Here is a 20,563-nt window from a genome sequence, read left to right as displayed (position 1 = left end):
ATTCATTCATTCATTTTACTGACGTTTATTTGGCGTCCACTAAGACCTAGATCTGGTAGACAGAAATATAAAACATGATCACTGACCTCAACAAGCTCTCCTTGCCGGGCGGTGGCTCACGCCTGTAATCCTAGCTACTCAGGAGGCAGAGATCAGAGGGATCGCAGTTCAAAACCAGCCCGGGCAAATAGTTCGTGAGCCCTTATCTCGAAAAACCCTATCACAAAAAATTGGGCTGGTGGAGTGGCTCAAGGTGAAGGCCCTGAGTTCAAGCCCCAGTACCGCAAAAAAAAAAAAAAAAAAAAGCAGCAGCTCTCCTTAGCAAAGTATAATCTAGTGCTTTGAAACCTCCCGGACCTGCACTAGCTTTCTAGCTGTGTGACCTTGGGAAAGTTATTAAGCTATCTGAGACTCCCTTCCTTCTGCGTAGAGGTAAGAACACCCACTGTACAGGGATATTATGGGGATTATATGAGATCATGTATGTAAATACTGTGCCAGGCACAGAGCAAGCAGGGAAATAGATGGTAACTATTGTGAGTCTATAAATAATTTAAATATAGTAAGCTACTTCTCTCACATGACCCCTCAGATACACTCCCTCCTCTGTGTGTCCACTGTACCCTGAAAAGATGTCTATTTTATCACATACAGGTTACCTTCCCAATTTCATTTCACAAAGATTACAAGTGGTGGAGGGCTTGCCTAGGAAGAGTGAGTCCCTGGGTTCAATCCTCAGTACTGCAAAAACTTAAAAATAAATAAATAAATAAATAAATAGAGCTCATTCCACTGATTTCAGCCTGGCATGTTTCTTATCTTCAGTAACAGAGACTAATCCCTTCCTATTTCTCCAAACTGTTTTAGATGTCTGTGCCTTTACTTACTTTTTTTTTTTTTGACTATCTGGTGTGCCCTTTGAACCTTCCTCTACCAAAGTACCTCTTTTCAAGTTCAAGTTCACAAGCCTCCTTCATAGGAAGCCTCCTAGACAGCATTATCAATTTAGAGACCCTTCCTCTATTATCAGAGCCCAAAGCTAAGCTCAGTAGTGAAGATGATGAGGAAGAAACAGTATAGAAATGTGTGGGAGACTGTTATTAGCAGAACTTGTTCATTTGTACAATGACTACATAGAGAGGAGAAGGAAACAGAATTGCTAGAGTAACTGGCACTTGGTCAGCCAGTCAGTGTATGTTAGGCATTGGGGATGTAAACATGACTGGGATCGCCCATGTCCTCAGGAGTCCTCTGACAAAGGGGAAGCCAATGGGTCTACAAAAGGTTAACAGAATGTAAGAAATGTGATGACAGAGGAGGGCAGTCAGTCCAGTCAGGGAGGGCTCTCCGGACCAACGGGCTCTTGAGCTGTCTTGAGTACTGGCTAGCAGTCCTCCAGGCAGACTGAGTGGGGCTCAAGAACCCAGAGTTTGAAATCAGGTACCTATGGGTTGAAATCCTGGCTCTGCTATCTGCTAATCTCAGAAAAGCTACTTACACTCTTTATTTTAAAAAGACAATAAGAGTCCCCACCCTCCATGACTGCTGACTATCAAATTACCTTAATGTGTGATAAAGTGCTTGGTATAATACTTGGTACCTCCTCAATAAGTGCTCAGTGGTTACTGACGTGTCAAGTACTACCTAAGTTCAATCTTCCTTTAATGTCCTATGTCTATTTTTGGCATGACTCATTCATTAAGCCAAAACTCCAAGTGACATTTCAAGGTCTTCTCTTTTCATTTTCCCCAATCTAGCATACAGTACCTACACCTACTAAATGTCTCTCCAAGTCAACATCATTATCGCTTCCCTGGACCATTCCAGCAGCTCCTTCAAGGGTCTCTCTTCCTTCCCACTGCTCCTTTGCTCCATTTCCATTCCTTTGGCCAAAGTCTTCCCACTCCTCTCTCTCCTCCAGGACCTCTTAGCCTGTCCACCCTCTCCAGCCTTGGCTCTCCCCATCACTCGCAGCACACACATCCTTCCACGCCCCTGCCCAGCTGGTCCCTTTCCCTGAATATTCTCTCTTCTCTTCCCTGACTACTAAATGTTAACTCGTCCTGCAAGACCCCAAAAGAATACTTCCCCACACTCCCTGTGCTATGGTTTGAATGTTCGTTCCCGAAATTTAATTATCACCACATGAGCCCTCCATCCTCATGCGTGGGACTGGTACTCTTATGAAAGAGTGAATTTGGCCCCCTCTTCCCCTCCACCATGGAGTGATGCAGCAGGAAGGTCCTGCCAAATGCAGATACCTCTTCTTTCGTTTTTAAGACAAGATCTCAATATGTTCCCAAGCTCAACCTGCACTTCTCGGGCTCGAACAATCCTCCTGACCTGCCTCCCAAGTAGCTGGGAAGATACATGCAGTGCTCTAGATTTGAACATTGATATTGAAAACCTCCAGCTACCAAAACTGTGAGCCAATTAATTTTTTAGGATTTTACTTACTTATCTGTTTGCAGTACTAGATATTGAACCCAGGGCCTCCCACATGCTAGGAAGCACTCTGCCTCTTGAGCCGCACCCCCAGAAAATTTCTGTTCACTCTAAGTGACCCAGCTTGTGGCACTCTATTATAGCAGCATAAAACAGACCAAGACACCCAGATGGCTGGAGACTCCCTTCTCTCATCTACTAAGCCCCTCTGGAAGAGCTGGCCTTCCTCGGTACCATAACTTTCTGCTCATGCGCCTAGCTATGGCCAAACTGGGAGCAACTCACGCACGAGGACTGGATCTTTCACCTACCTGATGGGGCTCAGCACAACTACCCAGGCCACAGCAACCAAAGGAGGCTTCCCACATTAGCACTCCCGGAGAGATTTTAGACATCGTGCCCATGGCAGGATGACCAGAGCTGCAGGTGTTGACCTGTTTCTCCATGCCTACTCCCATATACCTTGTGATTCCAGGAAAGATGGTCCTATTTCTGAGAAAAGACACAGACCCATTTAAAAACTGTAGAAATTAAGGTTGGACTCAGCTACTTCCTACCTTTCAGGATTTGGGCCAAGTTGTTTAATCTCCCCAATCCTCTGTTTCCTCATCTGTAAATGAGGGAGCAGGGGTGGTAACAATACCTCCCTACCTCATAGGATGACTCTGAGTATTGTTTGGTTCAAAACTCACTCGTTCCAATTTTAAGGATGAGAAAACAACCTCAGAGAAGTCATGCAGCCCAGGTCTCACTGGCAAGTCTATGGGAAAAGAGACCAAGGAACGTTTGTAGAGGAATCCTATGTCATCCAACCTATGTGTTCCCAAACCTGGTTGTGCATCAGAATACCTGGAGCACTTGCTAAAAACTCATACAAGGACAGAATCTGTTCACAAGTCTTGGATTAGCCCCAGGCTGATTTGCTTTGGGGAATTCAAACTCCACGGGAGCCCTCCACATGTCATATGCTTGTCTATGTGTAGAATCTTTTGCTCTCCAGTCATCTCCCAAATGAGCCTGTAAAAATGTCTGCACCACTCTCTAGTCCAAAAACCTCCTATACTTCCCCAGGGAGCTCAGGATGTAGACCCAGCCTCCTTGTCAGGACCCAGAGACCAACATAATCAGCTCTGCTGCTCCCAGTGTCCTATCTCCTCCAGGCCTTTGCACAACCATTGCCTGGTCTTGGAGCATTCTTCCCAGCCCCAGCCCTCCAGTGGGTAATGCTGAGTCATTGCCAGCACTCACCCCTGTATTTTAGCTGTCTGCTTGCTTGTCTGTTTTCCCCCTAACACCATAAGCTCCATAAGGACAGAGGCTACATTGTTCAGGGCTCTCTCTGCAGTGCCCACCAGTGACAGATGTTTGCTGAATAATGAATGAGAATTAGCCGGTATGGTGTGGCCCAAAAGAGCAGCCACGCCTGTGGATGACACAACACAAAGGGGCTTTCCTGGTGGGGGCAGCCAGCAAATCCTTTCTGGCCTAGAAGACTGTGGGGGCTAAAAGCTCACGATTTGGCATTCCACCCAGCTTTGTGACTTTGGGGGTCACTCAACCTCCCCTGAGCTTTGGTTTCTCATGTGAGGCACTCATCCCTTGGCCTGACCCTGGGAGAGCATCCAGTACATACTAGCCATGGCCACTAGGGTTGGGTTGGCTTCCCAGGAAAGTTTTATTCTTCCTACCTCCTTCCCCCAAAGGAGGCACCAGAAGTGACTACGTTTTCTGCTGCCGACTGAGAATGACTGGAGCAAGAAAGAACACTGTGCCCTCTCCGAAAGGCACATATTTGTTGATACCTAACAATAACCCATGCCCCCATTTATTGAGCACCTGCTGTGTGCCAGGCACTGAACTCCAGAGCTTCCCTCTCTGAGGGAACCCTGGGAAGACAAGGAGGCAGAAGGAGAATGGGATTCAACATGGAGGCGTGAAGAGGTTCCCAGCATTCCCCTCAGGCCCATCCAGGAAGGCCCAGGTCCTTATTGTGGCCACTAGAGGCTTCTTCCAACTGGCCCATCCCTGGGAGCGGCTCAGGCAACCCCTGCTGTCCCCAAGCCAAGAGTGCGTGCTCCAGGCTCCCCCACACCAGGCAGAAGTAGCCTCTTCTGGAGAAGCAGCTGGCTCGAGTGCAGTTCTGCGGTTTTATTTTTCCTGGGATACTCAGGGGGGATGTGGGAACAGCCACAGGTGTGGTGAGGGGAAGCCCCCATCTCCCCTCCCAGCCGCTGGGAAAGGGGAGAGGCCCAGGCGCCCTGGTCCTGGGTTGGTCCAGCCACTGTGGTCCCTGGGCCCTGTAGGCTGAGGGCTGGAGGGTGGAGCCCTGGGAGGGTGGGACGGGCTCCTAGGCGGGGTTCGGGATTCTTCATAAAAAGCCACGAAGCTTGATCCCCACGAAGCCCAGCCCCGCGGGGTGGGGGGGTGGTGGTGGGGACGCAGAGCCCAGATGGGGGACCCGGCCCGGCCTGGCCCGTGGGGAGGAAATAATGGCAGAGATGGTGCCCGTGGGGAGAAGGTGGGGACAAAGCGTCGGACCAGGAAGGTGGGGATTCCAGGTGGGGAGCGCAGGGCAGAGAGGCACGGCCCCCAGCCCAGCCCGGGCGCCTTCGCGTGGGGTCAGGAAGGTAAAAAACCCACGAGAGTGTGACGGGCTGGAGGGGCCGGGGCGTGCGGTGCCGGCGGGGCGGGCGCACGGGGCGGCCCGCGTTCACAGTGACCTCGACGCTGGGTGTACAGTACGGGTAGAAAACCGCGGCCCGGGCCGGGCTGGGCGGGCCGGGCGGGTCACAGCCTGGTCTGGGCCTCGGGGATGTAGATCTCGATGCTGTCGGCGCTCTCGGTGGCCGAGCTGTGGCGGAAGGAGGCGGCGCGCTTGGCCGCCAGGAGCCGCTTGCGCGCTTCCTGCCGCTGCCGGTCCACGGAGTCCAGGGAGCGCTCCTTCACCGGCACGCCCCGGCCCCGCGAGGGCTTCTTTGGTATCGGCGGAGGGACCTTCTTCTCCTCCTGTCGGGACAGCGCATGGCGGCTGAGCTTGTGGGAAAGGACCACCCCAGCAGCCAGATTCACACCCCGCCCCCGCATCCCATCTCCCCCGATGAAAGGAAATCTTGTGTCTCTGAATGGGACAGCGCTCAGAATTCTCCACGAATCCCGCAACCTGGAGCGCCAGGTGTACTTGGTCTGGCAAGGTCAAAAACCCACCTGTCACTAAAGCATGACGGATTCGAGCGCCCCCTGGTGGACCCGTTCTCACGGCTCGCATCAGTACGAGGCCGGGCAGGAGCTGTTTTCTCTCCAGGTGAGAAGGGGTGCGGCTCTTCCCGCCCTCCCCCAGCTCAGGTAAGGAAAAGGGCGGCTAACCCACCACGCCTCTGAGACTCAATATCTCATAGAGGGCTGAGGTTCTGCCCCATGTGCCTAGGCCTGAACTGAAGGTCACCTTGTAGAAGATCCAGTTCGCCCTCAAACTACAGCTGGCCAGAACTGGCTGAGGCAGCTCTGGACATTCACACAAGGATGAGCACTGGAGTCAAGGAGACAGCAGTGACCAGGTGTGTGGGCTTTCTGGAAGTGGATAATCACCCATCACCACGTGACCAGGGCTCTTTGCTGCCCACACAGGTCTCTTCTCCTGTATGCCCCCTCCCTCCCCATCCCCCTCTCTGTGAAAGGCATTTTCCAGATAGTGGCCCCTTGGCCTGAAGGGTGGACACACACACACACACACACACACACACACACACACCTTGGGCTCCAGGAGTTTCCAGCTGTTGGCCTTGAGTTGCTGTAGCTCCAGGAACTTGAGGGTCACATCCTCGATGGAGAGCTGGAGGAGGTCCCAGAAACCCGCCAGGTCCTGGAAGGTGGGCACGGGGAACGCAGTCGGGTCCTGCAACAGTTGGACACATGACATAGGGGAGGCAATCAGTCAGGGCAATCTGGGCTCAGCCAGAACCACAGAAGGTCCTGTCCAGCCTCACTATCAGGAAGCTCAACCTGGGAAGTTGGGGTGGAGGACAAGGGCCAGGTCAAAAGCATACCCAGGCCTCTCCTTCCTGGACACAAAGCCCTGGCCCCACCTCCAGGCACAATACTCAGAACTACCCCTACAGGTACACAGACCTTGGTGCCACCTCCTGGCCACACTTTGAGTCACCTGTCAGGTCCACACAACTGGTGGCTCTACTCCTATAGCACTCACCATGCTTTGCTGACACAGCCGGAAGAACTGCTGGACCTTCTGGGACAGGAGAAGTTGTGTGCTGCCCACGGCACTGCGGATCTTTTCCAGGACTGGAGAGCAGAAGGAAAACTCAAGGACCAACCAAGACCTCTTCTTCCCCAGTCCCCAGAAGTCGGTCCTGAATGACCCCACCACTCAGTCAATGATCCATCTGTCTCTCCCTCCCCCATCTCCACCCCATTCTCAACTTCCTGACAATCAGCTCCTATCCCACCTCACCAAGACTCATGCCTTCACACAGCCTACAATCACCAAGCACTGGTCCTTCTGTATCCTTTCTCCCTCCCATGTCCTCCGCCAAGCCTTGGCCAGGCCACTAGCTCAATGACTATCCTTTGGCTGAACTTTGTCACTCCACCTAGGAGTGCCAATTTTTAAAAATCGCTAAGTTGGGCTGGGGCATGGTTCAAGTGCTAAAGCACTTGCCTAGGAAGTGCAAGACCTTGAATAAAACCCCTGTACCTCAAAAAAAAAAAAGAAAGAAAAGAATTAAGTAGTCAGTATGGTGGTGCATGCCCTTTATAGCAGCTACTTGGGAGGCACAGATCAGGTAGACCGTGGTTCAAGGACAGCCCAGGGAAAATGTTGGCAAGATCCCATCACAACCAATAACGTTGGGCAGGTTGGTGTGTGCCTGTCATACCAGTTATGAAAGAGTTATAAATAGGAGGATTGAGGTCCAGGCCTGCCCAAGCAAAAATGTGAGACCCTATTAGAAAAATAACGAAGGCAGAAAGTGCTGGGGGCATGGCTCAAGTGGCAGAGTTAAAACCCCAGTAATGCAAAAATAAATAAATAAATAAAATAATTTCATGAACATGACACTTGGCTTCCTAGTTACCATCCCATCAACTTGGGGATTCTGTCCTGTGATAAGTGTGTGGCTCCCCTCACAGTGGGCTTATGGGGAGTCCTTCCTCATGACAGGTCCACGTTTACTTAGCTGAAGCCCCTTGCCTATGCCCATATGTCACACATGATAGGACTTGAACTGTCTCCCACTGACTTGAGGCCCCACCTGAATCACACTAGATCCTCAAACAAGTCCAGATCTGAAGAATTCCCATTTCCTGGTGACTTGCACTGGTAGCGACCGCCTACAAAATCCGCCCTTTTGCCAGGCCAGTGTCCCCAGTCCTAGCCCTGGCCTCTGAAGCTGCTCCATGGCAAAAGCTCCAGCGTGTCCTGCTGCCACTGGGGACCCCCAAGCTCCACGCTGAAGGGCCAGTAAGGAGGCAAACCCACGCCTCCTTCCACTGTAGCCAGCTGCCCTGGCCCCTACTCCCACCATAGCATCAGCCCACTCACTCTCCTCCGGCAACTCATAGTCCTCCGCCTCGCGCTCCATCTGCTGGCACCAGTGCTCCAGTTTCTCCACCTCTGCCCGCAGCATCTTGATGAACCACTCGCCGTCCCGTGGGCAGGGGGACGTGCGGCCTGAGTCGGGGAGGCTACGTGAACCACGCTCCATCCAGGAGTCGCGGCGGCCGGACCCGGGGCCGGGGGCAGGGGCGGGGGCAGGGCCGGGCGACCCATCGGTGGCCGGCGGCTCATACGGCAGTGGGTAGCCCTCGCGGTAGGCCCACTGGCCCTGCGTGTGGACCGTGCGGAAGACTGAGTAGGTGGGGGCCCGGGGTCCGGGCTGGGGCTCAGAGGCGTGCCTCTGGAAAGAGCGTCCGAACTGCAGGGCCTTGTCTTCAGTGGCCACTGTGGCCAGGCCAGCCAGGCCCTCCAGCTCCAGGTCTGCCTGCACGCCAGCCGTCACACTGTTGGAGCGCTTGAACCTTGCCCGCCTGTGGAGAGAGATGCCTGGTCCCCACTACCCCTGCCCAGTCTCATCTCAGCCCTTGCTCCCACCCCAGGAAAAAAGGGAAGGAAATGAGGATGGGAACCTACAAGCAATGGCCATTAATTCATGCACTTGATATCAATTAGTCCTGCAATTGGTAGGACTAATTGGTACTATCATTGCACAGCCTCTAGACAGGGGTGACAGTCAAAATAATTAACCACCAGCACTCAATGACCAAAACAGATGCTGGCCATAGGCCAAACAGAGCAGACACTGACCAAAGTGCTGGAGCCATAGGGACAGAGGCCAGACTGTGGGGCACTGTGGAGCAGACTGTAAGGGCTACGGAGGAGCCCGGTGGGGGTAAACCCTTCACCAATGTATGCAGAAGTGGTAACAAGGTGTGTCTATTCTGGTTTGCACTGGCTGTACAATGTGTCCTCAGCCCTACAGAGATAAGTAAACAAAGCTAAGAGAGGCATGCCATTCAGAGCCACAAGTTAGAACCCCCAAATGCTGGGTTCCAGGCACTCTGCACAGCACCAGCTGCAAAAGTAGCAGAGAAAGAGATGCTTGGGAGTGGCTGTGGGCTGGAGTGGGCCTGCAACTGGGAGGACTTCTCCCCTGGGGACTCTGGAGGCTCAGCCCAGAGCCTCAGTGTGCCAGAGCCCATGAAGCTGAATTAAATTGTTGGCAAGAATGACACAGGGCCTGGAAATTTCTTGTCTTTAAGTTAATAATATGCAAATCCTATGCAAAACAGAAAGTCAATTGACCTTGTTCATTTTTTTCCCTCTGAGTTCAGAGTAGGGGCTCTTTTCTGTAAGGAAGTCAGTGACCCTCTAAGAAGCATGAGTTTGGGGCCAGACAATACTTTAAGAAGTGGGAAGTCAGAAGATGTGGGGATAGGGGGCAGAGGATGAACAGAATAAGGTCTGGGAACTCAAGGACCTCAAAAAAAGGGCCCATGGGTCCTAATTTGTCTGTTCCCACATGGTCAGAAGAGAAAGGGGTTTCTTAGGCCAGCTCCAGGGGTCTGCTCAACTTCCCAGGAGGCTCTCCCAACCCCCACAACTTCAGCCTTCCTCATGCTGCCCAGGCCTCCTCGCCTTGCCTGCCTGCCTGCTTCCCTCCAGCTGGCGGGCTGCCTGCTGGGAGCCTGTTGCCATAGAAACCAGGCCCAGAAGGATGCTGCAGGACCCAGGAAAGAGATTCATGTGCAGTCTATACCAAGCCCTATGTCCCCACCCCCACCCAGAGAGAAAAAGGAGAGAGAACATGTCTTCATTGCCTCCTACATGTTTTCACCTTAGTGTCTGCCCTGGTCAAGACTGGCATCAGTATTTCACTTGACTATTGGACTGGCCACCTTTCAGATACTACCAGATCCCCAGTGTAAAGGATGAGCACTGGACTAGGAGGCAGACCTGAGTTCAAATACTGGCTTTGTCACTATGTGCCTTTGGGACATCCTCCATCTAGGCCACTTAATATGTATGAGGGTATGTTTAAAATATAGTATATTACATATGTGATTATATATTATATGTAAATACAGATGCACACATATATATCTAAAAATATACATACACACATACAAAATTATAGGAATGACCCAGTAGTTGCCACGGTATCTCCTCTCTCTAAAACAACATCTTGCATATTTTAAGGTCTGCTACCCAACAAGCCCTCCCCAAAATACCCAAAACAAGTAGTCGTCCTAAAGCTGAGTTCTGCCAAGGTACCTCCCTGCTCAAAACCTTTCCATAGTTCCCCAGTGCCAGCAAGAGAAAGTTCAAACTGCCTGTGCTGGCATTACACTGAGGCCCTTATACTCTGGATGCACAGTCCTCATCTTCAACCTTATCTCCTCCACATTCGCCTTGTTCCCCAAGAAGATTAAATGTGATTCTGACTTGCACTTTGTATGTGCAGTTCCCCTGCCTGAGATGGACTTCTCCTCCTTACTCCCTGCCTATCCCCTGCTCAAATTCTTCTTCCTTTGTGCAATTCCTGGATGTCCCCCATACCACTCCCTCAGTTCCACACCCCCCTCCCCAGTCTTCCAGCAGCCCCAGGATTTAAAATTGCTCTTTCTGGCAACAGTCTTGTGTCTCTAACCAGGATGCACCTGGGCTCCTTATGGGTATTTTTGTGGCTTTGAGCTCCAGTTGACCTGTGGCTCCTCCAGAGCTCCACAGTTACAAACCCCACAGGTAAATAAATTTCTGAAGAACTGTCATCCCTGCCTGCTTCCCCGTCACCCCCACTACACAAGGATCTGTTCTTCAGCACCACTGAGTTTGCTGCCTTTCAACTGTCCTTTGGGAAGTCCCGAGAGGATCCTGCTCCATCTTGATGGAAGCAGCTGCACAGTCTTAGGAAAGAAGCACACAGTGCCCTAGGCTTCATGGTTCTCAGTCACTACCTCAGTGAGCTCTCTCACTGTGCATGCTTGCAGGAAGGCTGAAGGCCCTGAGGATCTAATGGGCTTAAGGGAAACACAGTCCTTGACAACACTCCCAGTCAGAGCCCAGACAGTTGCATGGCACAAGCAGAAGTTGGTCATCCTTGTGCAAGTGACATTTCAAGTTAGCAGCATGGACAAGATCACCCAAGAAAAAAGCAATGAATCAAAGATCAAAATACCCTGGGAACCAGGACATTTCATGGGTGGGTGAAGATGGTGTAGTCCACAGAGGAGAGGATGAAGTCAGAGCTCACAAGGAAAAATACCAGGAGAAACACCTAAAGGCAGACAAGATAGAAGGTCTTGAGAAGGAACAAGCAGTCAACTTGGAAAATGCAGCCAGGTAAGAATGGAGTCCATTGACGGAGAGCCATTGATAACCACAGCGAAAGCATGTTTGGTGGAATGTGGGGACAGATGTGGACTAAAAGGGGTTGTCAGGAGGTGGGGGAAAACAGTCACGACAACTCCTTCAAAGAGCACATCTGAGGAGAAAGTGAAAGTGAGAGGAATGCCTGTCAGATGAAGGGCATTTTTCTTAGAGTAGTTTTTGCTCCCTATATCCCAAGGGGCAGAACCTGAGGGGTAGGCAGGATAATGGCACCTAAGGAAGCACATGTCCTAATCCCTGGAACCTGTGAATACGTTACCTTCCACGACAAAAGGGACTTCTGAATCTGGTTCAGGATCCTGAGATGAGGCAGAGAGCTAGGATCATCCAGATGTGTGCAATTTTACCACATGGGTCCTTAGAAGTGAAAGAGGGAAGCCAGAAGCAAAGAAGATGGAAAGAAGGGAATCAAGGTTGGAGTGTTGCCACGTGTGGACTCAACCCACCATGGCTGGCTTTGAAGCCAGAAGTGGCCACAAGCCAAGGAACACAGACAACCTCCATAAACTGCAAGTGGTGACAAAATGGGGGTTCTTCCCAGAGCCTCCAGAAGAGGAACAGTCCTGCCAACACCTTGATGTTGGCCCAGTGAAATCCAATACAGACGTCTAACCTCCAGAAATCTAAGAAAATAGATATGTATGGATTATGCCACTAAATTTGTGTTAATCTGTTGATGGCAGGAATAGGAAACTAACACAACTCCTAAAGAGAACTTGATTGAAGATGGAGAAGAGAAAGGCGACAGCCCAAGGGGTGTAAAAAATGCTGAGGAACATCATGAGAGCCCTTAATATGTGCTAAGTACCTGATGTGAACAAACACGCTCAGTCCTCACCACAGTCCCATGATAAGGGTGTTAGCATCACCCATACTCACAGATGAGAAAAGTGGTGCTTAGAGAGGTTAAGTGACTTCCTAACATGAGACAGCTATCTGATCAGTGCAGAGGCCACCTCAACCCACTGCCTCCCAAAACCAAGGGAGAGGGCAGCTCTGATCAGGAAGCAGATGCCCAACCACCGAGGCAGGGCTGGTGGAGGCAAAGGGAGAGACACAAACAGATGGGGAAGCTGCTCTGGAAGCAGAGCAAGGTCCGACCAGATAACCTCAGTCATGGAAATGAGGTAGCTGGGTGGGAGGGGGACTGTCTTCTGGAGATTGGGGGGACTGGAGGAAGGATGGAGAATGAACCAGTCTGCTGGGAGAGGCAGCAGAGCAGAGGTCAAACCCTGGTATTCCGGAGCCAGAGTACCAGCTCCACGGCTTATGGCTCGTTTTCTCATCTGTAAGTGCGCAAGACAACTGGACCAGCTCGACAGATTGCTGTGAGATAATACATGCAAAGAACTTAGGCCAGCACCTGGCCTGCACATTGTGCTAACTATAGTAGAAAAGCGGGAAAGTTTGCAGCTCGCTGCTATGCAGAAGGGAGCTGGCCAAACACAATGGTCCGAATGCCGCACTGAGAGCCCAGTGAGGGCGGTGTAGTCATTAATTATTCTGATTGCCATGATCATTTCCATCTGTTCTCCCACAGCACTCAGAACAAAACCCTTTTTTATAGTCCACATCACACTGTATTGTAGTGAGTTATTTGCATATCTGTCTCTTTCACTAAATAGGGCAGTTCCTCAAACATAAATGTTAGCTGAGTGCTTGATGGATTGGTTGGCTGGAAGGATGGACGGTAGAGACCACTAATTATCCCCAATATCCATTCTCCCTTTCTTCCTCAGTAACAGAATCCCGTAATTTGAAGCTGGACACGTGGCCAGTTTGGATAAAGATTCTTTTTCCCAATCTCCTTTACATCGAGGTATAGCGATGGAATGAAGTTCTAGCCCATAGGATATTAGCGGAAGTGGTGTGCAAAACTTCCAGAAAGTGTTTTTAAAGCAAAGTGTTGGGTCTGGGGAGGTAACTCAGCGGTAGAGCACTTGCTTAGCATGCACAAGGATCTGGGTTCAATCTGCAGCACTGCAAAATAAATAAATAAGTAACCTGAGCACGGTGGCTCACACCTGTAATCCTACTACATGGGAGGTGAAGATTAGAAGGACTACAGTTCGAAGCCAGCCCTGGCAAAAAAAGTTTGTGAGACTCTATTTCAATCAATAAAAAGCTGGGCACAGTGGCACCCATATATCTTTCCAGCTAGATGGCAAGTATAAATAGGAAGATCAAGATCCAGACCAGCCTGGGAATAAATGGGAGACCCTATCAGAAAAATACCTAAAGCAAAAAGGGCTGGGGTTGTGGCTCAACTGGTACAGCACCTACCTAACAAGTATGAGGCCCTGAATTTGAACCTCAGTAGCACCAAAAATAAATAAATAAAATAAATAAAGTGTTATTAAAAGGAAGTTATGCCCTTCTTTGTTCCTTCCTCCTCTCTGATAACCAGAATGCAGACATGGTAGATGGACCTAAGCAGCCATCTTGGAACATGACATTGTCATGGATTTGCAATAAGACTGAAGGAGCCTGGGTCCTGACATTGTGGAACACGACCAGCCCTCTGGACTTCTAAGCAAGAAAGAAATTTGACCATATTTAAGGCACTGTATTTGGGAGTTTTCTGTAACCCACAGCTAAACCTAATCCTGCTAAAACAGATGAATTTTCAGGGTAGCAAGTCCAGGGCTTTCGTCCTCATTTAGCTTTGATTTGGCAGTCTTTGCTGTGGTCTTCACTACCTGATTTAGCTGTGAATTATCACTAATGTGTACCAATGTGTCACAATAATCTCTCCCAAGCCTTTTACCTAGGCTGCAGAGGCCTCCTCTCCTCCAATTCTTCCTGGTGACAGTCACCACATTCCTGGTGATTTGGGAAGTCAGTATCACGGTTACTTTGGGGAGCTGTTCCTTCTGAGTCTCTCTGTGGAACACTGGACTTCTCCAAAAGACATAGTGTCAAAGGGATGCTCAGTACTCAGAAACTGTTGTGAACTTTTGCTTGGAGTGTTTGACAGCAGGCTGGCAAGGGTGGGAAGAGGAGTGAGTGTGTAGGGAGAGGAGAGAGAGGGACATTTCAGTCAGGCACAGTCATTGTACCAGTTCTTGTAAAAGCTCTTGTCCCAGAAAGCATCTAAAATAATCAAGCTGGGGTCCCAAGCCTACCCCACTCCCAGCCCGGGGTCTGTGACAGCAAGGCTGAGGTGGGGCTGGGGTGGCAGATTTAGAGTCACAAAGGTCAATTAAAGAGCCCCCCTGGCACTGAAGGCTGAGGAGTGGAAGCTGTGCCTGGGCTCAGGCTGGAGCTGGTCATGTCCTTGGGACTTGCTTAGGGATAGGTGAAATACAACTTCAAGGATAAATGATTCTCCCCTAGAGCTCAACGCCTCCTTCTCTCTGCACATGTACCTCCTAAGATCCTAAAGCCAGAAGTGACCACAATGCTAAGGAAGGGGTAGACAGGCTTTCCCACCCAGGGTTTTCCATATGGCACTGGGTGGCACAAGTAGGTACAAGTTGGACTGGCAGATAAAATACAGTATTCCCAATTAAATTTAAATTTCAGATACATAATAGATTTTAATTTTGAGTAGAAATAATATTGATAGGACATATTTATAGCAGATTTATCCATCATTTATCTGATAAGCTCAATTGGGCACCCTGGTGTTTTTGTTTGTTTCGGTGGGGTTGGTGAGTTTTGGTGGTGGCTTTTGTTTTTGTTTTTGCTAGATCTGCAACTTAAGATAAGACCTAAGTGGGAAGGATCTAAATATAGAAGATACAGGGGATCCCTATGATTTGAGAGAACTGAGGCAAAAAAAAATACATTTTCTATGCCCCCCAAGAAGCTACATGAACAGCCCTCTAATATTCAGCATGGACATTTACTGTACTCCTTTGTCATGACCCAGAGGGCACTGAGTCTGGAAACACAGGTATAATAAGAACACCTGAAGACAGGGCTGGTAACTGCTTCTTAAGTATGTTCTCACCACAGAGCCTTAGTATATGCTGTTCCTTATTCCTGGAACATTCTATTTTTTTTTCTTTTATTTTTCACATGTGCATACAAGGCTTGGTTCATTTCTCCCCCCTGCCCCCACCCCCTCCCTTACCACCCACTCCGCCCCCTCCCTCTCCCCCCCCCCAATACCCAGCAGAAACTATTTTGCCCTTATTTCTAATTTTGTTGTAGAGAGAGTATAAGCAATAACAGGAAGGAACAAGGGTTTTTGCTGGTTGAGATAAGGATAGCTATACAGGGCATTGACTCACATTGATTTCCTGTGCATGGGTGTTACCTTCTAGGTTAATTCTTTTTGATCTAACCTTTTCTCTAGTACCTGGTCCCCTTTTCCTATTGGCCTCAGTTGCTCCTGGAACATTCTAGCTTCCATTTACATTTAGCTAATTTTTGTTCATCCTTCAGGTCTCTAACCAAATGTCATTTTCCCCAGGATTCTAGGCCTGACCTCTCTGATGGGGGTCAAAGCCTACAGGATACACTCCCCTGCCGAACACACCTCTCCCTTGTGGCACCTGTCACAGCTGTAATTCTATTTTTTTTTCCTCAAAAACCCAAAGCTCCCCACATGCTAGACAAGTGGTCTGCCACTGAGCCACATCCCCAGCCCCAACTCTACATTATTTATGACATTCTCAGATGTAGGTGGCTGCGTCTGGTCCTGCTCATCCTGGTACCCTCAGTGCCAGCTCAGTACTTGATAAATAATGGATATCCAATAAATCTGGGGACAAGTGAAGCAAGGGTGGATGTGGGGGTAGAGTGGAGATGGAACTGAAGGGGCGCAGCCCACACCCCTGTGCATTTCTATCCAAGTGACTGCTGATGATAGGTAACTAGAAGCATCCACAGATACAAATGGCAGTAAGTCCAAACTCTACCCAAGAGGTTAGCAGGGAGTGTGCTAAAAGACAGGAAGAAGAGACCTTTCCTGCCTGGCAATTTCTATAACCAAAGTACAGACAAGGGATACAGGAGTAAGGACAAGAATCCAAGAAAATGGGTGGCAGTAGGTGGGGGCTAGCCCTGGATGTGTGCCTAGCAAGACTAATGGAATTCATGGCTCACTTCTATGCACCAGTTGGGGCATGGTGTGTGGTGAGTCAGACTCCAAGTGCCAGGGACAGAAGGGACAGTAAGGACTGTGCAGGTGTATAACTAAGGACGCCTTCAGCAGACAAGCAAGGGAGCCTGGCCAGAGAGTTGGGCCAGATTTCCCCTCTCCCCACCTGTCACTCCCTGAAATTCCCAGTGTGATCACCTGGCCCAGGCAATTTGGTTCTTCAGACACTATTTCAACACTGTCTCTCCTCCTCCACCACCCCATGAAGACCTCACCGAGCACTTAGAAGACCACATTCTCTTCCCTGCCTTCTGCTCCAAAGTGCTTCTCAAATCAGTCCACTTCTCCCTATAGCCACTGCTATCAAGTGTAATCCAGACAACTGATCAATATGGTAGCCTGAACTGAGTTAGGAAGCTCCCACCCATGCCCCAAACAGAAGTGCTGGATAAAATAAAGTCAAAAAGGTGTTTTTGTTACAATGCCAAGCTTGAAAACTGGAGAGACATCTTCAGGTACTAGAAGCAAAAAGGAAACTCAAAACCTGAGTAGTGATAGGGTGTCTAAGCCAAGTGACCACAGGAATATCGGGCCAGACATATGCTAGAAGCTAGATGGGAATGCTGAGGGGAGGTGAAAGGAGAGACCCCAACCTGAGCATCGTGGGGATCTGGAAGGAGACCCGTGCACAAAGCCAGGGAGGTTTGTTTCATTTATAAACTTGGGCTAGAAAAAAACTTCATGTCAGTGATTCAGGAATGCAGCCTAGAAGGAGGATGCTGGGAAATCCAGCATTAAGGCTGCTTCGTGTGTGGGTGTGGAGTTCAAATGTGGACTACCAGGGAAACACAGAAACCTCAGGCTGAGATATTAACTTGAAAACTGGTCCCAGGTTCAAGCAGTACTCAGTGTGGCAGAAATTGAGCCCATGAGGGAGGAATGGGCAGTAACACACGCTGAACACATGAATTATTCAAACATGTTTGTAAACCTACTCTATTAAAACATAAAAGATTTAACAATAACTGATTTAGGAGAGCCTTTTAAAGAGGTATAATCAAAATTCTAGATAAAGAGAATAAGGAGAATGGGAGGAGGGAGGTTAGAAGGAAATTCAAGGGCTTAAGGGTCTTGTTTGGTAACTTAAGAGGGACAGAACTACTAATTTTAGACATTATTAAGAAACTATGAAATTAAGCGTATCTGTCAAATTTGTAAGGAAACTCTTTACTAAAAAATGTAAGCTTCCAAACCCTCGAGGAAAAAAAGAGAACTAAAGTAAACTTGATCAGTTCAGCAGAAAACAGAAAAGTGAGAGAGGAAGAAAGCAAAGAAAAAGTGTGTATAAATAGAACTTTTTTTTTTTTTGCAGCACTGGGGTTTGAACTCAGGGCCTCACACTTGCTAGTCAGGCGCTCTGCCACTTGAGTCTCTCCACCAGCTAGAACACTTTTTAAGAGATGACAGAAATAGGTCAAGGGATGTGGAGTGACTCTAGTGATAGAGTGCCTGCCTAGCAGGCATGAGACCCTGAGTTCAAACCCCAATACTGCAAAAAAAAAAAAAGAAGTCCAAATAAATTAGTAATCAAAATGTATAAATGGATTAAATTTGTCTACTAAAACCTAGCTACATATCGCTTACAGCAACACATCTAAGACATAAGGATGCAGGAAGCTTGAAAATAAAGAGACAGAAAAAAACATGTATTAGAAAATTAGCCAAAAGAAAGCAGCCAGAGCAATAAAAATCAGGCAAAAAAAGACAAGGTAGCAGAGCACCAGTGGCTCTTGGCTATAATACTAGCTATTCAGAAGGCAGAGATCAGGAGGATCAAGGTTTGAAGCAAACCCAGGCAAATAGTTCTTGAGACACTATCTTAAAAATACCCAATACAAAAAACAGCTGGCAGAACGACTCAAATGGTAAGAGTGCCTGCCTATCAAGGGTGAAGTCCTGAGTTCAAATTCCAGTACCACTAACGAAAAAAGAAAGAAAGACATCAAGGTAAAAATCATTAGTAAACAGGAAAATCAGCCTGCTTCATAACAGATTCAATGATTATAAGGTTGTGTGTTTATAAACAGCACACTCTCAAACTCAAGTAAAAATTAGTAAAGTTAAGGACACATGCACAGTCATAGTAAGACATTTTAAGCACACACCTCTCTCCCAACAATTAACAAGGCTGAAAACAAAAAGACAAATACAGAAGAAGAAATCAAATAACACAAAAGTAGAAGAAAGGAAATATTAAAGATTGTTCACCGAAATAAAAAGGTAGTTTAAAAAAACTAATAAAATATAATTTTAAATACATTTAAATGTTAAAACATATAAGGTTAATCAAGAAAGAGAGGACAGGAATAAACACATGGATTAAAAACGGAAAGGGAAATAAACTAGACATACGATGGACCTTTATGAAATTGTTTGTTACACATGTGCCGTCATGATGAGACATTTTGGCAACATTTAATTTATAATATTATGAGAAAGAATATTTTCAGCCAAAATTTTGAAAACTCTTAATTTTTTTAAGATGGTTCATTGTTGAGAAAAAATATAAATCACTAAATTTGACTTAAGAAAAATAAAACCAGAATATATTCTCACTAAAGAAACTGAAGTTTTAAAACCTCTTGCAATCCCCCAAAGGCATCAGGCCTAGATAGTTTTATAGGCAACCTTTCCCAACCCTCAGGGAATAGATCATTTCTGATTTATTTCCTCTTTTTTGTTTTTTGGTGGTTCTGGGGGTGTTGAACTCAGGGCCTTCTGCTTGCTAGGGAAGTGCTCTACTTCTTGAGCCATGCCTCCAGGCTAATTATTCCTGATTTACACAAATTGTTTCAAAGAATAAAAATACACAGAAAGTTACTAAATTCATTTTAGGAGTCTAGCATAACTTTAATACCTGCACTGAATAGCAATAATTAACATAAAACTGTAGGCCTATATCACTTGCAATCATAGATATGAAAATCTTTAATAACTATTTAAAATCTAGTTAAGTATATAAATAATATAACAAGACTGTGATAAAAACTGCTAGAGCACCATATATCTATCCTTGTCTTTGTCTTTAGCCATAAGAACCCTTATTTTTAGGTGTGGACTTCATACCCTATACTCCACAACATCCCCTGCTACTAGGAGTCCCCATATGATGTGGTCATAGCCAATGTGTTTGTTGTAGGTGAAAGGGCTGTGTATAAGTTTCAGGAAGTCCTTTAGAAAGGAAGGACTGTATCCTTCTCCTTCCCTTCTTCCTTCCCTCTGCTCAGAATGCAAATATGACAGGTGTAGCTTGAACTTCAGCTTCTTGAATATGAAGTGATATATAAAGAGTGGAAGAGCCACACAAGAGAGGGAGTCAAGGTCCTGACACTACATCTCTTACATTTACACTGCCTTTTATTAAAGAATGAGAGAGAGATACACTTATGAAACTATTGAACCCCTGTACATAATAGGATCAAGCAGAATTTATCCCAGGATTGAAAAATAGACCAATATGGAAAATATAATGTCCCACATTACATGAACAGAAGAAAATCTAGGGGTATCTCAGTAGACTCTGAGAAAGCAGTAAATAAAATTCCACTTGCACTTTCTATTTAAAAAATAAAGGTAAGAATTCCCTTCTAGCCCTAATTGATAAGGAATAGAAGAGAATTTCCTCAGCCTGACAAAATAGTACCAATCAGAATTTGTAGCAAACATCATCTTTTTTTTTTTTCATTTTTCTTTTATTATTCATATGTGCATACAAGGCTTGGTTCATTTCTCCCCCCTGCCCCCACCCTCTCCCTTACCACCCACTCCCCCCTCTCCCTCTGCAAACATCATCTTAAATGTATTTACTAAAATCAGGAATGGGGGCTGGCTCTAGTGGTAGAGTGCCTGCCTACCAAGTGTGAGGCCCTGAGTTCAAACCCCAGTACAGCCAAAATAATAATAACAATAATAATAATAATAGGAATGGGACAAGCATGCAGATACTCAATAGTGAGCTGGAAGTTCTAGTCAATGCGTTATTACATGAAAAATGAATTTTAAAATACAGATTGGAAAGAAATATCTTCATTTGCAGAAAAACATTTGACTATATAGAAAACTCATCAGGATTCTCAGATAACCTCAGACCTGATAAAGAGAGAGGGCAG

At 47.6% G+C, this 20,563-nt stretch overlaps 1 protein-coding gene and 1 long non-coding RNA gene across 5 annotated transcripts in view; one reads left to right on the top strand and one right to left on the bottom strand.

The window, feature by feature from the left end:
• Positions 1 to 11: 11 nt before the first annotated feature.
• The window catches only part of Dlgap3 (DLG associated protein 3), a 66,768-nt gene continuing 46,216 nt past the window's right edge, over positions 12 to 20,563 (bottom strand). For all 4 annotated transcript variants that reach the window (XM_074080624.1, XM_074080625.1, XM_074080626.1 and 1 more), the window contains 4 exons: positions 8,000 to 8,484; positions 6,650 to 6,741; positions 6,194 to 6,337; positions 12 to 5,451 (listed from right to left, as the gene is read on the bottom strand). In XM_074080624.1, coding sequence (XP_073936725.1) covers positions 5,233 to 5,451; positions 6,194 to 6,337; positions 6,650 to 6,741; positions 8,000 to 8,484 — 940 coding nt within the window. In that variant the 3' untranslated portion in view covers positions 12 to 5,232. The remainder of the gene's footprint in view (positions 5,452 to 6,193; positions 6,338 to 6,649; positions 6,742 to 7,999; positions 8,485 to 20,563) is intronic.
• On the top strand, positions 5,447 to 7,566 carry LOC141424982 (uncharacterized). The gene is made up of 3 exons (XR_012449978.1): positions 5,447 to 5,746; positions 5,870 to 5,999; positions 6,561 to 7,566. It is a non-coding gene; the product is annotated as an uncharacterized lncRNA (long non-coding RNA).

Source organism: Castor canadensis, chromosome 7 (genome assembly GCF_047511655.1).
Source record: "Castor canadensis chromosome 7, mCasCan1.hap1v2, whole genome shotgun sequence".
NCBI lineage: Eukaryota > Metazoa > Chordata > Mammalia > Rodentia > Castoridae > Castor > Castor canadensis.
Note: the sequence above shows the minus strand (reverse complement) of the source record. Positions and strands in the feature narration are given on the sequence as shown.